The sequence below is a fragment of the Plecotus auritus genome, assembly GCF_963455305.1.
Source record: "Plecotus auritus genome assembly, chromosome: 5".
Lineage (NCBI taxonomy): Eukaryota > Metazoa > Chordata > Mammalia > Chiroptera > Vespertilionidae > Plecotus > Plecotus auritus.
The window spans coordinates 46,034,329-46,050,936 of record NC_137776.1 but is presented as its reverse complement, the minus strand read 5'-3'; the positions used below and the strand labels follow the sequence as shown (position 1 = coordinate 46,050,936).

The following is a 16,608-nucleotide window of genomic DNA, read 5'->3' as shown; positions in this document are numbered from 1 at the left end:
CAAATGAAAACATACATCCACAAAAAGTTATATAAAAATGTGTATAGTAGTATTAGTCACAGTAGCTAAATACTAAAGGTCATTCAAGTGTCCATCAACAAGGGAATGGATAAAGAATTGTGGCCTATTCTATTCATACAATGGATAATAACTTAGCAATAAACAGAAGCAAACTATGATACACTCAACAGCATGGATAAATCTCACAGACACATGCTGAGGTGGACACAATATATATTGATTCCATTTACATGAAGTTCTAGAACTAATTGCTGGTGACAAATATCAGAACACTTGGGGAAGGTGAACTGATTGGGAAGGAAAATAAACTTTATGGGTAGGGGTTAATGTTCTATACCATAATGAGAATGTTACATGAATGCACTTATCAAAACTGGACAGTTAAAACTGGTTCATTCCAATGTATGTAAATTTTACACTGAAAAAACCTATTAAAAATAAGTGAATGGGAGTAGGGAGTGGTCTGTGGTATAGATAAAATACATATAGTAGTTATACTGCTAATAATTGAAGGTGGGTGATGGGTATGTGGGGATTCATTATATTATCCTGTTTACTTCGTCTATGTTTGAAATTTTCCATAATGAAAAGTTTAAAAAAGGAAAGACTAATTTCTGAGTCTTATTTAATTATAAAAGAACAAACATCTATTATCCCAATTAAAATAGGCAATCATCTAAATATAGCTATTTCACATTAGCAAATTTCTATAAGAAATATTTGGATCATTAAATTTGAGTGGGGCAATCTGTGACTCCCCATGCTATTTTGGGGCCTTCATCAATGACTGTTTTCCATATATATAAATCTGTGGATATTATAGCTTTGGTATTTTTTAATATACAAGCACACAAAATCCTTTTATTCTTATTAATTTCCTGGTGACTTAATAGAGAAAGTTATTTAGGGAAGTGCTAAACTGAATAGTTTCTACAAATATGGCCTACTCTTGTAAGTCAAGAGTTTTCTTTAAATCAGATTTGTTCCTTTAAATCAGATTAATTTGTAAGAAAGGAAGCCCACTAAATATGTAAAAATATTTTTAGATGCAATGCACAGTATGATCTCTTTAGCTCCCATTTCTATTCTCAGTTCTCACTAATAAATTTTTTATTAGTATGATATATTTAAAGTAAAAATTGTAAATAAAAAACATTCCCAGTGAAGCTCTTTGGCTATCAAGTAAAGATTCATCTTAGTTTTCTGAAGTTTTGACCTAAACATGCTGTTATGTGAAACAAAAAAAAAAAAAACCTCTCAGGTTTTCAAGTTTTCTCACCACAATCAACAACCAGCTAATTTTTACACTCCTCAACCATCTACTTAGTTCATTCAGATGGTGTGTAAGTTTTATTGTTAAATAAAGTTATCACGTGACAATTTCAGATTGATTATTTGCACTAATGGAGAATAGCAATAAAAAATTTAAAGTCTTGCAATATAGAATGGTTTTATGTGTATAAATTTATATAGTTAATATAATGCCTAACATTGAAGTGAAGCAAATAATAGGTGCCTAGTAACTATCTATTGATTTCCTAATGATACATTCATTAATTGCTGTTAAGAAGAAACTGCCCTGAAGTATTTTAGACTGTAGAAGGGAGAATCACACTGATTTAAAAAAGATGATGATGACAATGCATAGAAGAGGCACTGTATTGTACAGCATTTTGGAAAACCAGCCTAGCTGCTGGCGATCCTGCAAGCTGATTGTGGAGGGAAAGGAAAGACACTCCATTCTCATTATGGAATTCTATGGGAATCATGGCATAATGCAAAGGTGAGTGGTGTATATTCTATTCCCTTCTTTGGCTTATGGGCCCTGTAAGGTCTCTTCCTGAAGCTGTGATGGAAATCCACACTTTCTTTGTGCAAGATCAACGAAACTGCTGTCTTCACCCTCACCCCACAAAGCACAGAGTTAGTTTACCACGGTCCTGAGGCCCAGGGTCAGGGAATTGGGCAGCTAATAAAATAGACCACACATTGAGTTAGCTCAGTGATGTTATTGAGCACACCTAATTGCAGAATGATCGCAAAATAATATTCTTGGGGATATCATCTGAAAGAGCATCATGAATTGATATACATTTAAGACTTTCTTAAATCTTTTTTTAAAATATATTTTAAATATTATTAAAATAGGAAGGGAGAGGGATAGTGAGTTAGAAACATCGATGAGAGAGAAACATCGATCAGCTGCCTACTACACACTCCCTACTGGGTATGTGCCCGCAACCAAGGTACATGCCCTTGACCGGAATCGAACCTGGGACCCTTGAGTCCACAGGCCGATGCTCTATCCACTGAGCCAAATCGGTTAGGGCAGACTTTCTTAAGTCTTACTATCCTTTGCTTCAAAGGTTCACAATTTAAGTGAGAAGAGGAAACAGGGTTCTCTGCCAAAGCCAGGATTCAAAATTCTGGCTTTGTTATCCTTCAGGGATTATGACAAAGCCTCTTAGGGAATTCATTTATATATAATATAAAGTAGGATTTAAAGTCATTTTAAATAAAGACATTAGATGGAATTTAAGACATATGAAGGGTAGAACTGGCTTGGTTAATGGTAATGAATAGCAGAGTTAGGATTAAAATTAAGACATATGTCTCCTGACTCCTAATCTGCAGTTCTTTCCTTAAATAACAATAATTTCTCCGTATCTGAAGCAAACTCAAAAATATGGTTTTCCTTTATATATTAGGCGCAATGGTGACTAATTGTGTACTATTTCAAAATTATTGTCAATACTGTTTTACAAATGTATATCACTGTTTAAAACCACTTATCAGCACTGCGTTCAGATGATTAGACCTAGTTTCAGCTGTAATATTCATAGCCTCCACCAGGAGGACAGTTTGTTTAAAAAGATACAGGTAGAAACCAGACAAGAAAAAAAAAAGATTTCAAAATCTGCTCAAGAAATGGACAGAACAAATAAAATATTGTTTACCATTTTTGCTTCTGACTGTACTGGTTGAGGAGAAGAAGGACCTGGAATTCCTGGAACACTAGGCACCATGGTGACTGGTCGAACGAGCTATGAAAAAGATATTTTAAAAAATTGCTAGAAAATATATTAAAAATGAGATTTGTACTTTATTTGCACAATGGCTGTTATAGTAATTTGAGACTTCAAATCAGAAACTATATCTCTACCTAAATTGTTATTGATCTTACTGATTTACTTTCAAAAGTTATCAATTTCTAAGACATCTGCTTCGCTAATCTTCATTCAACTTTCATAATTTTTAAAAATAGTTCCTTCTTATAGAAACTCACAGTATTCAAAGTAAAACTTCCCACATATATGTCACACTTACATTCTGAGGTGAAAGAAAATGTCAAAACTTGTGACAAATAGGCATGAAAAATAATTTCAACAATGAATTGTGCTTTTTTAAAATATATAAAAAATATAAAAATATTAATATACTGCATGATATAAAAAAAGAATCTAATTACCTCTAATTTATATTTTTTATAAAAATATATAAAAATATAAAAATATTAATATACTGCATGATATAAAAAAATGAATCTAATTACCTCTAATTTCTCTAACAACCTAGAACAATTTTTCCATTTTGTTTTTGACATAGTATCAACACTGAGTGATTATTGTGTAACTAAATATACCTCTTTTTCATTTCAGTTTCTTTCATCAGTTACATTTCATAGGATAACCACATAATCTCAAATGCAGGGCAAGAATGTTTCCCCTTCAAAAATATCCTCAGAAAAGAGGAAGTAGTTACCTTATATTCAGTCTTTATAAAGTCTCTCAAATAATGAATTTGAACAGCAAAGTTCTATTTGAAGAACACATACATAATCAAGATGATTCCTATCAATGCTAATCCTGGATACTTTAAAATATCACTTAGAAGAATAAAAATAAATATTTAACATTAATTTCAGTAATATTCTGGGGAATATTCTCACCAAAAGTGTTGGATGTTACTATAAGTAGGCTTTTAAAATTTTTTTTAAAGCTATGCAATAAATGATTATATGGCACTAATCAGAAATATGTTCCTACAAGGTGAAAAAATAAACTATCTTTTTATTGTATGAATGAGTATTAGGAATTGAGATTAGACTTCCAGAAAGAGAATACTAAATTCAAAAAGTATTATATTGAAATTTCTTAGGTAAAAACGAAAATAATGTGTTTTGGAAAATTGTGCCAGATATCTTAAAACGTCATTCTAATGATGCAAACTTTAATACTTTAATACTCTACAGTTGTAGAGTTTGAATAAAATTGTTTTATGAATGTGAAAATAGAAAAAAAAAGCATTATTTCTAACTTACATAATTCTAAAGAATGTGCTTTTAAATATTTACTAAATTATTAAATATTATAATTAGATATTTAACTACTACCTATGTCTTTTAAATTTTATATAATTGACCTGCCTCTCAAACAACTTTTTTATTTTTATTTTCCCATTAGGAAAGTGGGGGACTAACTATTGTTTTAGACTGTTTAAATTTTCACATGCTTGAATAGCAAAAATAATTCTATGAACCCAACTTGACCATAAAATTCAGAGAGTGTTTTTATAAACAATTTCTATAATATCTGAAATACCATGGAGTTATCTGACAAGTGTTCTAGTATAAATATCCTCTTAAAGAATAGAAATCTGTGTTAATATTTGAATTCTACAAATCTAAGTCAAATTAAAATGGGTTGACTAGGAATAATGTTCTCAGTATTAAAAATACAAGGAAAACAAGATTTTTGGAGAATAAAAAAATGTTTTCTATCCAATTATGTTTTTCTTGGATGGTACATGTTATCACTATAAATATCAAAGAGGAAATACTACTTGCCACTAATAGTTTGTTGAATTCATTTTCATAAACCAATTAAACAGCCCAAAGGGTATTTTCTGATTAAAAAGATAAGTTTTGCTATAAAGAAAAATATAAATAGTCTAAATCTCAAACTTACTGGTACTGCAGCTGGAACATGCACATTAGAACTTGTAATTGATGCAGGAATAGCAACAGGCATGGTTTGTCCGTTGGGAAGATGTAATAGAAGAGGAAATGGACCTGGTACAGGACTAAGAAAAACAAAAAAAGGGAAATTAAAGACTATTTTTATTCCTATTACTGTAGCATTAAAAAAAATTTCTAATCAGATAAAAAAAAACTGCAAAATTTATTTTTAATCGCATCTAAAATGCATAATGCATGTAGCAGTGTGGAAAAAATAACAGGAAAAAAGTGGAAAAAGTTGTGGATTTACTCAGGACAATCGCCAATATATTAAATAAGAAAAATCTTCATCAGAAAGCTCTTAAGAGCTACCTGTCTAAAAGAAATACCATCTAAGTTTTAGGTATTTATTTTCTAATTACATTTTATACATATATACACACACACACACACACACACACACACACACACACACATATATATTTAAAAGACTACACAAGTACTTTTTCTAAAAATCAAAGCATTCAGAATATGACAAACACACAAAACTAAGGTCACAATTCAAACAATAAAACGACAACAAAAACTTATATCATAAACAGGTCAATGATTGGCCCAAATCACTTACACGATTGGCCTATTGGAGGATGGTGCCTGGGTGATTACAGTACTTGAGGTTGGTGAAGGTACTGCCTGCTGAATAATTACACTTGAGTCAGAACTTGTAAGCAGCACATTGGGAACCTGTAATGATGCTGGACGAACAATAGCTGATGTTGGCTGTGCAGTTTGTGCCAGTGGTACTTCCTATTTAATAATGAGATAGAGAAAGAGTGGAATTTAAAAATGCAAGTCAATTTATGTACCTTAATGAACAGAAAATAACACATTTCGAGAAGTGTCCACAGGATGATACTTAATACCCCCAAAAGTAAACATCTAAAGTTAATTACAAGAAAATTTTAGAAGCAGCTATAACATTTCAAATGCAATGTTCATATTTATCAGTACAACTTATTTTCCTATCAATCCAGAAATAAGTCAGGCTGAGTAACTTGGCTATGATTCCATGAGAATTTTAGTAAAAGATAAAAATACAACCCAGCTGCTATGGCTCAGTGGGTGAGCATCGATCAATGAACCAGGAGGTCACAGTTCGATTCTCAGTCAGGGCACATGCTCAGGTTGCAGGCTCAATCCTCAGTGGGGTGTATAAGAGGTATCCAATCAATTATTCTTTGTCATTATTGATGTTTCTATCTCTCTCTCCCTCTCCCTTCCACTCTGAAATCAATAAAAATATGTTTTTAAAAAATACAAACCATTCTCAGGAGTCATAGAACTTAAAATCCAGAAGGGATTGCCTAGCTCTACTCTATCATTATATTATAAAAAGAGGAAAGAGGCCTTGGTCATTGTGACTCAGTTGGAGTGTCGTCCCATACACCAAAAGATTGTGGGTTCGATTCCTGGTCAGGGCACATACCCGGTTGCAGGTTTGATCCCCAGTGAGGGCACATACAGAAGGCAACCGATTGATGTTTCTCTCTCACATCAATGTTTCTCTCACTCTTCCTTCCTCTCTCTAAAATCAATTTTTAAAAAAGAAGTAAAGAGGTCTAGGGAGACTGTTATAGCTTTTACATATCCAATAACAGAATTATTTTTTAAAACTTAAAGCAATGCAAATGTTTATCCATTATCAATGATTTCTCAGTATCAAATGGCCAAGTAATATTGATACCTTGAATATAAAATACATAATTACATAATTATGTGTTAGCCAAGACCTTACAGGTGGTCTTTTCCCCAGTTTTACAGATTAGGAAACAAAGAGATTAAGGGCCTTATCCAGAACTCCTTAACTAGTTAGTATAAAAACTGGGTCAACTGGGTACTTTGAATTGGCCTTTATGTTGCCACATCAAAAATCTTATTAAGAATGAGTAACTAGTCCCATAACCCTTTAAATATATTTTATTGATTTTTTTACAGAGAGGAAGGGAAAGGGATAGAGAGTTAGAAACATCAATGAGAGAGACCATCGATCAGCTGCCTCCTGCATACCCCCTACTGGGGATGTGCCCACAACCAAGGTACATACCCTCGACCGGAATCGAACCTGGGACCCTTCAGTCCACAGGCCGACGCTCTATCCACTGAGCCAAATCGGTTAGGGCCCATAACCCTTTAAAAGCCTAAATAACATTTGTCCAATTTTTCATAGAAAGATAAATTCTATTAGAAATTTACCTATTCAAACAAGTTTAATAATTTACAACATGCTCTCAAGGACTAGTCAGAAGAGACAAACAAAACAAAAAGAATTTCAGATTGAAATGTGCTATAGAGTAAAAGTACAACATAATATAAATAATGAAAGATTAACTGGAAGAATGTTGGAGTTGGCTGCTTTAGATAGTACAGTGAAGTAAAGTGAGCTTCTTTGAAAAAATGGTATTTGAACTGACTCTGAAAGGATAAGGAGATCATTATAGTGAGAAGGAAGCAATATTTTTGAGGCAGGAAAAAGCTTGCAATATTTGATAAAGATATCAGGAGAGTGGATGAGGTGAGACTGGATTGGTAGACAAACCCAGATCAATGAGGGGTATGGAAGGAGTGTGAGTTACCTTAAATGCAATGGCAAACCACTGAAGGATTTCAAGAGGGAAGTGACAATGTATTAAGATGGCTTGAACTAAAGCGGTGACACTGATGACAGAAGACAATAGAAGGTTATACTCAGGAAGTAGGTCTGATAAGATTTGCTGCTGATTTCAGTATGAAGGAAAAGAAAAAAAAAATTAAGGATTCTTGGCTTGAGAAACTAGATGGATTGGGAGAAAATATACTGAGATGGGACAAACTGTAGAAAGAATCAAGGGCTCTAATTTAGACATACTAAGTTTAAGATGAGAGCCAGGTGGTTCAAGTTACTAGGCTATTCAAGATCCAGAAGTGAGGCCCTAAAGCACCTACTAAAGGCCTGTACTAAGACAGTATCATCATCATCTTAGTGCTGATACCGAAGATGCATTGATGAGAATGAGTAACTATGCCCATAACCCTTAAAAGTTGAAATAACCTTTGTTCAATATTCATTGTAAAGATTCTTAATTAAGCTGTCACTGTATAAAAGTAGTTAAAAATAAAATAGCAAAACCCAGAAAATTTAAGTTAAATTTATATATCCTTTAAAAAGTTTTATCTAAAGTGACTGCTGTTCTCCCTTATAAATTTTCTGTGTGTAATAAAAAGCTAATTATCTATAAAGCTAGAATCTTCTTTCCCTGGAATTTCTGACTATTCACAGGCTTTCACATATAACCTGACACTGAATTATGTACGATTTATTAGTTATGTAGATCAAATATTAATCCTTACTTAGGAAGCTAATTTTCCACTTAGTGTTTCTACCATAAATACAAATTTCTAACCTTTTCATCACTGGTGGTAGACTCTGGGTGAGGTAAAGGACTATCTTGGTGAGTTGTTTCTACAACAGATGGTTCCTCAATTTTGCTTCTTATGATGGGTGTTGCAAGAGGGGATAAATCTAGAGGCATCTAAGATAAACATTAAAGAAAATGTTAGGAGTTTAAAAAAAAGCCAATCAGTATATCTAAAATAAAAAGAAATATAAACTATAATTGTTGTTCTGTGAGAAGTACTCTTTAATGTCATAGTGAACAACATACTTTTTTAATGTCATCTTCTGAGGCTTTCTTGAATTCATTCTCAAATGGACTTGCCAACTCATTAAACAAACCCACTTCTTCACAGTTTTTCAAGAATCTTGTTGGTGTTGGGGTCTGATCTGAAATAAATGTCAAGAAGTAATCATATAGATTTAAATATCATAAAGAACCCTAAAATATACCTAATAAATTAACAAATTAGTAGGACTGCTTCAGTCAGCTGTTAATTTTCTCTTTGGAAAGTCCTTTTCCTTTGAAGCAAACAAAATTTGGTTAAGTTTTTGTTGTAGTTCAAGATATTTCCTCAAAGTTTATGAACCATAAAAGAAGTCCTTCTTGTTTCTTAGTCCATACCTTCTGAGTAGACCGACATACACATGCTCTACTCAGAGATCAACTATTATCATCAGTCAACATAAGATTTTTTTAAAAATTTACATTAAAAATTATGTTTAAAATACATGCAGTTTGGGGAAAACTAGACAAGAGCATGTATATACACTCAACTTGGCCCTTCCACTAGTGCTCATAATCTATTATGAAAGCATGCTTAAGATAAAACAATCTTTAGCAGGTAAATCAAAATATTATAAGGAAAAAAAGGTTAAAATAAGAGCCCTATAACAAACACAAACAAAAACAAAACCCTCATTACTACCTATTGAAGCCAATTTTCTATTTTAATGCATTTTTCAAGCTTTTACGAGGAGCTAGTTATGAAAGAGTTCCATATCTATGGAATGCTCTAGCACAATTTCTAGGACAGCAGAGGACTTTAACTTTACATTTTAAAAACTTGAAATATTTTCACTATATTTGAACATTACTCATGCTATGTGCATAAACTCATGTACTACATTAGTATATATGTATGTGTTGGTTACAGAACAAATGACTGTTAAGGTCCACGTGCAATAAAAAATAGTAAATTTATGAATTTTGCCTGTTAAATCTTATTATTCTCAAGGCTATTTATTCATATAGATCAGAGTTGGTAGTACATTGAAATTCTAGTCACATTTTACATCTTTTAGGGCATCAATTTTATAGCTTGTATCACCAATCTAGCCTAAGTGAAATAAAAGTATAAGATGACTCCTAGTTTAAGCTAAAATATTCATAAAATCTTTTGTGAAATTAATATTCATACATTTGTTAATTACTGTGTCTCCAAAATGGGCATTACTTATTGTTTTATTATTGCCCCCACACATATACTAACATGACATTAGAGTACTAATGTTTACTCTATATATATATATATATATATATATATATATATATATATATATATACATATATATATATATATAGTTAGCACTAAAATGACCTACTTGTCATATTACACATAATGTAGGCCTATCTTCGATACTATTAGTATTATTAGAATTACTGAAGAAGTCTATTGTGTAATCCTTTTACCTATTAGTCTGTCTGCAACTTACATACCCTCACCCCCAAAAAGATTTCTAAAATCGTATTATGTAAGGACCCACCATACATGCATATCAGCTTAGGTCTAGCATGACTGAATTTGTAAACTGTATATAAATCTGAGTCTTCTGTTCACACTTAAAGGGTTTATCTATCTATGCTCAACGGAAGGCTCCTAATTTGTGTTTAAGAGAGAGAAAAGTCTTAAAAATAAAATGCATATGTTTAAGTCACATTTATCAGTGATTACTGGAATGATCAAGCTTGAGAAAAGTCAACACAGGCACAATTGTTTTAACATGCAGATGGCTTATGACTGTTGATCATCAAATATATAGTACATACATCATGCATTCTATTTATATAGTAATGCTAAATTACTCACCTTGACACAAGTAAAAAAATGAATGGTCAAGTACTGTGTCTGAATGTGTTCTATTTTTTTATTGTACTAAATGCAGACAGAAAAGTAGTTTTTAGAAAGCAATCTCAAACACTTTTGAGTTAAAGTTACAAAGACAAATATTGCTCTAAGACAGTTTTAGAGAAGCAAAGACTTTCATACCTAGGAAAGTGACCCTTCCAGTTGTTGGTGTTATACTGCTTATTTGACTGTTTTCTGGTTCCAGCTTATAATATCTGATATATGACACTCTAAAGAAATGCAAACCTCACTCTTTTTAGCTTCCTTTTACTTGTGGAGTTGAAGACAGGTTGAACATTTCCCTACATTTTTCATAAATAAATTATTTTGATAAATTACCAACTTTTTGTTACCTCTAATTTTTTCATTACAAAAATTTTGATGCTGAAAGTACTAGAGGAACCACCTAATAATATTTGCCTCATATTGCTCCAAAGACTGCATATGTAAAATTGATCTCTAGATTCAGGTGATAATTTTAAAGTATTAATAATATTCAGTATTCAGATATAAATACAGACTTACAAAGAGTATAACCTAAGCTTTATAGAAGAAAATAATTTAGTGTTATTCTGAATATTTATGATATGTGAATCTGTGGTTATGATACTAAAAGTAAGAAATTTATATAAATATGTTAGATTTCATATAAACATTTTATCACAATACTTAGAAAATATATAAAATATGGTAAAATTACACATATTATGTTTGTGTACACATACACAGATGTGTGCTTATATATATTTAAATACCTAAAAAGGGGCAACTAACAGCATGAAGGACAATAAAACAATGTATATTCTCTTTTCACATATTGTGAAAGATAATCATCTGCTTAGGTGATACTGTATGTTCATAGGATTAACATACAAAAATGACTGAATTTAGGAGAGTATTCAGAGTTATTTTACTAACATGGATGTTTAGTACAAAGAAATAGAAACAAAAATCCTAATAAACAAGTCAGCTAAGTGCTCTTTCTCCAACAGGAGGAGTGTGATCATTTTCTATCTTCGCACAGCACTGTAGACCAGGTGTGAACAGCTAAAAGAAACAATAACTAAACATCACATTAGTTCAATTGTCTATTAAATGTAAACTTTGGAGATGGTATGAATGCTCCCAGGTTTCTAATTAACTTCCACAAAATTGACATTGAAATCTACATTTGAAAACCATACAAAGTGAAATGAATGGTCAGAAGGAAACATGGATATGTAATGGGTAAAATACATGTTGCCAACATTTATTGCAAATGAAGTCATTGGAATATCACCAGACTATATTATTTACAGAGAATACACAAAAATTGTGCACATTCCAGGTGAAATATGTATATAAGCTATTAATAAAAGCATATACTAACCAGCCACAATGACACTGTCATTACGTGCTGGACCAAATTTCAGTGTCATCTCATGTTTATGTTTATGGACAGCCAAATGATCCTCGTTGGTAAAACGCTGTGGCAAAAAGTTTTAAAATATAGTTAAGATTTTCAATTTGATCAAATAAGTAAAATAAGGAAATTCATTTCCACAACATGTAAAACCACCATTAACAATGAAATAGCAGTCTGTTAACTATAAAAGAATCTATTGTTAGTATAGATAAACATACTAGATTTCAAGTAATCATAGAGAAACCCATTACCCAAGAATAAGCAATGCTGATATATTACTAGGTCTCATAGCTCACTTGAGAGCATATAAAAACAAAACTTGAGGCAAAGAAACTTTATATAAATTTCATTGGACATTAAAAACAGACCATTATTAATTTCTGCCATATCACAATAAAAATATATGCTCAGTATAATGACTTTTGAAAAAAGTACTGTATTTACATAGACTTCAGGTTACTTACCACTTGCAAAATAAGAATTTTCTTATAAAAATATTACTTCTGGATGAATTAAGAAGTAAATCAGGTTCTTTATGTTACCACATATAAAAAGAATGCCTCTCACAATTCAGTGAAGAAATAGCAACCAATGTAACAATAGTTAATTTTAAAATAAAAAATTTTTACTTAAAATATTGATTTTTTTTTCAACACAGTTCTTAAAAATGAAGCAAGATTATTTTTAAAGCTACATTTAACTTGGATAGGTCCTGCATGCCAACATAATAAATGCATAATTTAAATATCTCCTGAATGTCTGGACATCAACCTTTATGAAGATACTCTTTACTAAGTAATTCTTATAACTGAAAATTGAGAGCACTTACTCTTTGTTATTTCAGAGCAATAACTATAAAATGCCAAGTTAAGATCTAAACTCACTCCCTAGACTATGTCCCTACAAATGGGGATGTTAAATTTATAATATTTTAACTTAGTTCCCTTAAACCATCAAAATGGATTCCTTCTCTTGTGGAATCTGTTGCATCTGAACACTCAACTTCAATGGGACCATAAGCAGGTTCTGGAAAGGGATCATATAAAATGTAAACAATGTAAAAGAATGAAACATTTCTTACCATTATGCTCTTTATTCTAAAGTTTTCTAGTTATTCTAAAAGTATGACACTGAGTATCTACCTATATCATCCTTACAAGCCAACCAGATCCTCACTCTGTAGATGATAATCTCTCTCATTAATGCCCATTATGCTCTGCACAATGCCTTGGTTATAGTACCTATCAATATTATATTGATTATTTTGTATGTCTGTCCTTTAAAGTAGTCTGGGCTCCTATTTGTTTGCGCTCCCCCAAAGTTAACATATGGTATTTAATAAATGTTCAAAAGAATGAGCTCCTTACAATTAAACAGTTGAATTTTCAGGCCCAGTCTAAAGAAGAAACAAAAATAAACCACCAAAACCACCGATGTTCAGTAAATTAAGCTTTTATTTAATTTGGCCATATTTTGCTATCATATTAATTACTAGAGGCCCGGTGCATGAACATTCATGCACTGGAGTGGGGGGGGGGGGTCCTCAGCCCGGCCTGCCCCCTCTCATAGTCCGGGAGCCCTCAGGGGCGGGAGGTGACCCAGCAATCAGGGGAAGGCGACACCCTCATCACACCATCCGAGGCTTGCCTGCACCTCGGGCTGGCCCTGGGGGGCTGGGCAGCCACCATCCCTGGGTGGCTGGGGGGATGAGGGGACTGGGGAACTCCCAAGGCAGGTGCGTGGAGGTGGGCCCGGCCGTGCCGTGCGCCTGCCGCCCCAGCAGGGCTGAGGGGACTGGGCGCCGCCATCTTGTGGCTGTGGGTGCCGCTATCTTTGAGGGCGTGGCAGTCTATTAGCATATTCCCTCCTTGTTGGCTGTGGGCACTGCCATCTTTGTGAGGGCCTGACGGTCAATTAGCATATTCCCTCTTTACTAGATAGGATGGTTTACCACTCAATCTTTAGGTAACTGTATACACCAATAGAAAAATGTCTATTATTATATGACGCCTTTTCAGAACCTGCTTATGGTCCCATTGAAGGTAAGTGTTCAGATGCAACAGTACCACCCCCATCTCTTAATTTATTCATTTGTTCACTCTTCAAACATTTACTAAGCAGCAACTGGGACCATAACCCAGTTTTCCCCACTCAAGTGCTATTTTCATATGCTTTATCATTTTAAGAATCCCTTGCAAATTTGGAGAATTGACAGACTGTTGAATAACAAAACTCTTGGAGAATGAACATATCTGCAGTTTACTGGCATTATTTCATTGCTTTTAACTTTGCATTACATGTTTAAAAGTACATGTATCTTAAAGCAAAATTCACTTTAATGTGACTTCTGCATGGAAGAGAATCAGTAAACATTTGTGAGTGAATGTATTTTGGTAGATAGAGGTCTTAGATTTCAAAACAGCAAAGTCAGCATAATTAATAAATAAGAAGTTGGAAAATTACCTCCCAGGAATTTTATTCTACCAATATCTTCTGCTTGAATGGCTTGACCACAAATATTCAAATCAAAGAGCAACTACATATAGAATAAATAACATTATGTTTTGTACAAAACATGTGAAAATGGCACCAAGATGGATCCTAAGTGAAAAGAAGCAGCTAAAAAGACCCTAAAAACATTTTGGGTCATACTAATATTAAAAGGGGAAATGAAAGAAATATGAATGTTCTATCTCCAGATCAAATTTACCTAAATGCTATTTATAAAGGAATTGTTGGTCATATAATGGTATCACTTATATACATGGATAAAATATACTAAAATCGGTAGTTGATACAGGTGAGTTTAACTTGGGTTGTCATATAAGAAAATTTATTTACCTCTAGCAAGAAACTTTAAGACAGTGGCAAAAGGTAATCTTGACAAAAGGTGGTCACCAATAGGCTTGGGGGAGGGGGGGAAGGAAGGGACGGAAGAGGGCAATGGGGGGAAAAAAGGGACATATGTAATATTTTCAACAATAAAGATTTCTTAAAAAATAAAAAAGGTCACCAAGAAAAGATATATACAGGGTTGGGCAAAAGTAGGTTTGCAGTTGAGAGTACACAAAACACAGGTTTTATTCTTGTATTATTATTTACTTATTAATTATTATATTATTTGCATTACAACTGTAAGCCTACTTTTGCCAATGCCTATATATATATGAATAAATAAAATGCATCTTTTCAATAAATACTTATATAAAAGTAGATACTACGTGCTAAAATAAAATTTTTGCAAAATCTGTTTGAATTGTTTTCCCAGCCAAATTTAAAAAATTTATTCTAAAAATATGTATTGAATAAAATTGTAATGATACTGCTAGCAATAACAACATATTGAGAACATAAGAGCACAAATCCAATGCGAAATGTGCACAGTATTGTGTTAAACAAGACTTCGAGCATATAGCTGAATAAACAATGAGAAAAGCAGTCAAGAAAGGTAGGATAGGATAATCATCTCTCTTAAAAGGTTAAAAAAGGAAGGGCAACCTGATAGACTGAAGGGATGTGAATCTGATGCTTTTATAATAAAGCGATATAAGCTCTGATATATGGAATAGAGAAATCTGTAATTCCAAGGCATGAACACTTGAACACACTAGAATTAACTTCCTAAGAAATCAGTCATTCTGCATTTAATTCACACACATGACATAGTTTATTAATCCTATTTAACAGATAAATAGGTACAACTAAGTTATGAGGCCATCAGGATCACATCAGTTGAAGTTTTGATTTCCTAGGAAATATTATTTGAATCTAAAAAGAGACATTCCATTTATGTTCTTAGAAAGACTTAACAAATGGATGATGCTGACATTAGCCAGGTTACATTTTTTTTTAATCTTCACTCAAGGATATGTTTTTTTAATTGATTTTAGAGAGGAATGGAGAAAAAGAAATATCTATCAGTTGCCTCCTCCAAGCGCCTGGACTGGGGATTGAACCCGCAACCTAGGTATGTGCCCTGACCAGAAATCAAAACTGTAACCTTTTGGTGTATGGGATGACACTCCAACCAACTGAGCGACCCGACCATGGCAGCCAGGTTACTATTTTGATCAGTAACAGTTATAAGATATTATTATAACATTGAGATTATTTTAAATCCCTTAGGGAATAAATACAGGCACACACACAAAAAAGAAGTAATACCCCAAACTGGAGTGTTCACGAGAAAGCCAGTGCTTAAATAAACTATTAGAATAAAAATTGGCTTAGCTTTTAAAAACAATATGGCAAAATGTATGAAGAACCTCAAAATTGTGTATACATTCTGAACAAGTAATCTATTTTTAAGAATGTATTTTAAGAAATTAATTAGAGATGCTTATAAAGGATTTCATCACACTGTTGCTTATAATACTGGAATTATAAAATTATATATACTTATGTTGTATTACATATACTCATAAAATTGTACATTATATAAAAATCATACAAATTTAATAAGTTATAAAAGTCCCTAATAGAGGAATGAGTAAATAAGTTATGGGATATGTTCTGGCAATAGAATAGGACACAGCAGCATAAATCCATGTTTTCAATTAACACACAAAATGCTTATGGTACATGCAATGTAATCTGCATACTGATAGAATATAAAACTATCTAAATGCAGTAAGGTCCCAATTTTGTTTTAAAAAATAAAAGGGGA

General features: G+C 32.5%; 1 protein-coding gene across 2 annotated transcripts in view; it reads right to left on the bottom strand.

Annotated features, from left to right (window-relative positions):
• ATF2 (activating transcription factor 2) overlaps positions 1–16,608 on the bottom strand; it is an 84,892-nt gene that overhangs the window by 35,901 nt on the left and 32,383 nt on the right. Inside the window, exons 5-10 of one of the 2 annotated variants that reach the window (XM_080669274.1) lie at positions 11,907–12,003; positions 8,680–8,798; positions 8,419–8,547; positions 5,607–5,785; positions 4,989–5,103; positions 2,979–3,065 (exon numbers count right to left, since the gene is read on the bottom strand). In XM_080669274.1, coding sequence (XP_080525400.1) covers positions 2,979–3,065; positions 4,989–5,103; positions 5,607–5,785; positions 8,419–8,547; positions 8,680–8,798; positions 11,907–12,003 — 726 coding nt within the window. The remainder of the gene's footprint in view (positions 1–2,978; positions 3,066–4,988; positions 5,104–5,606; positions 5,786–8,418; positions 8,548–8,679; positions 8,799–11,906; positions 12,004–16,608) is intronic. The other variant, XM_080669275.1, reaches the window with a different exon arrangement.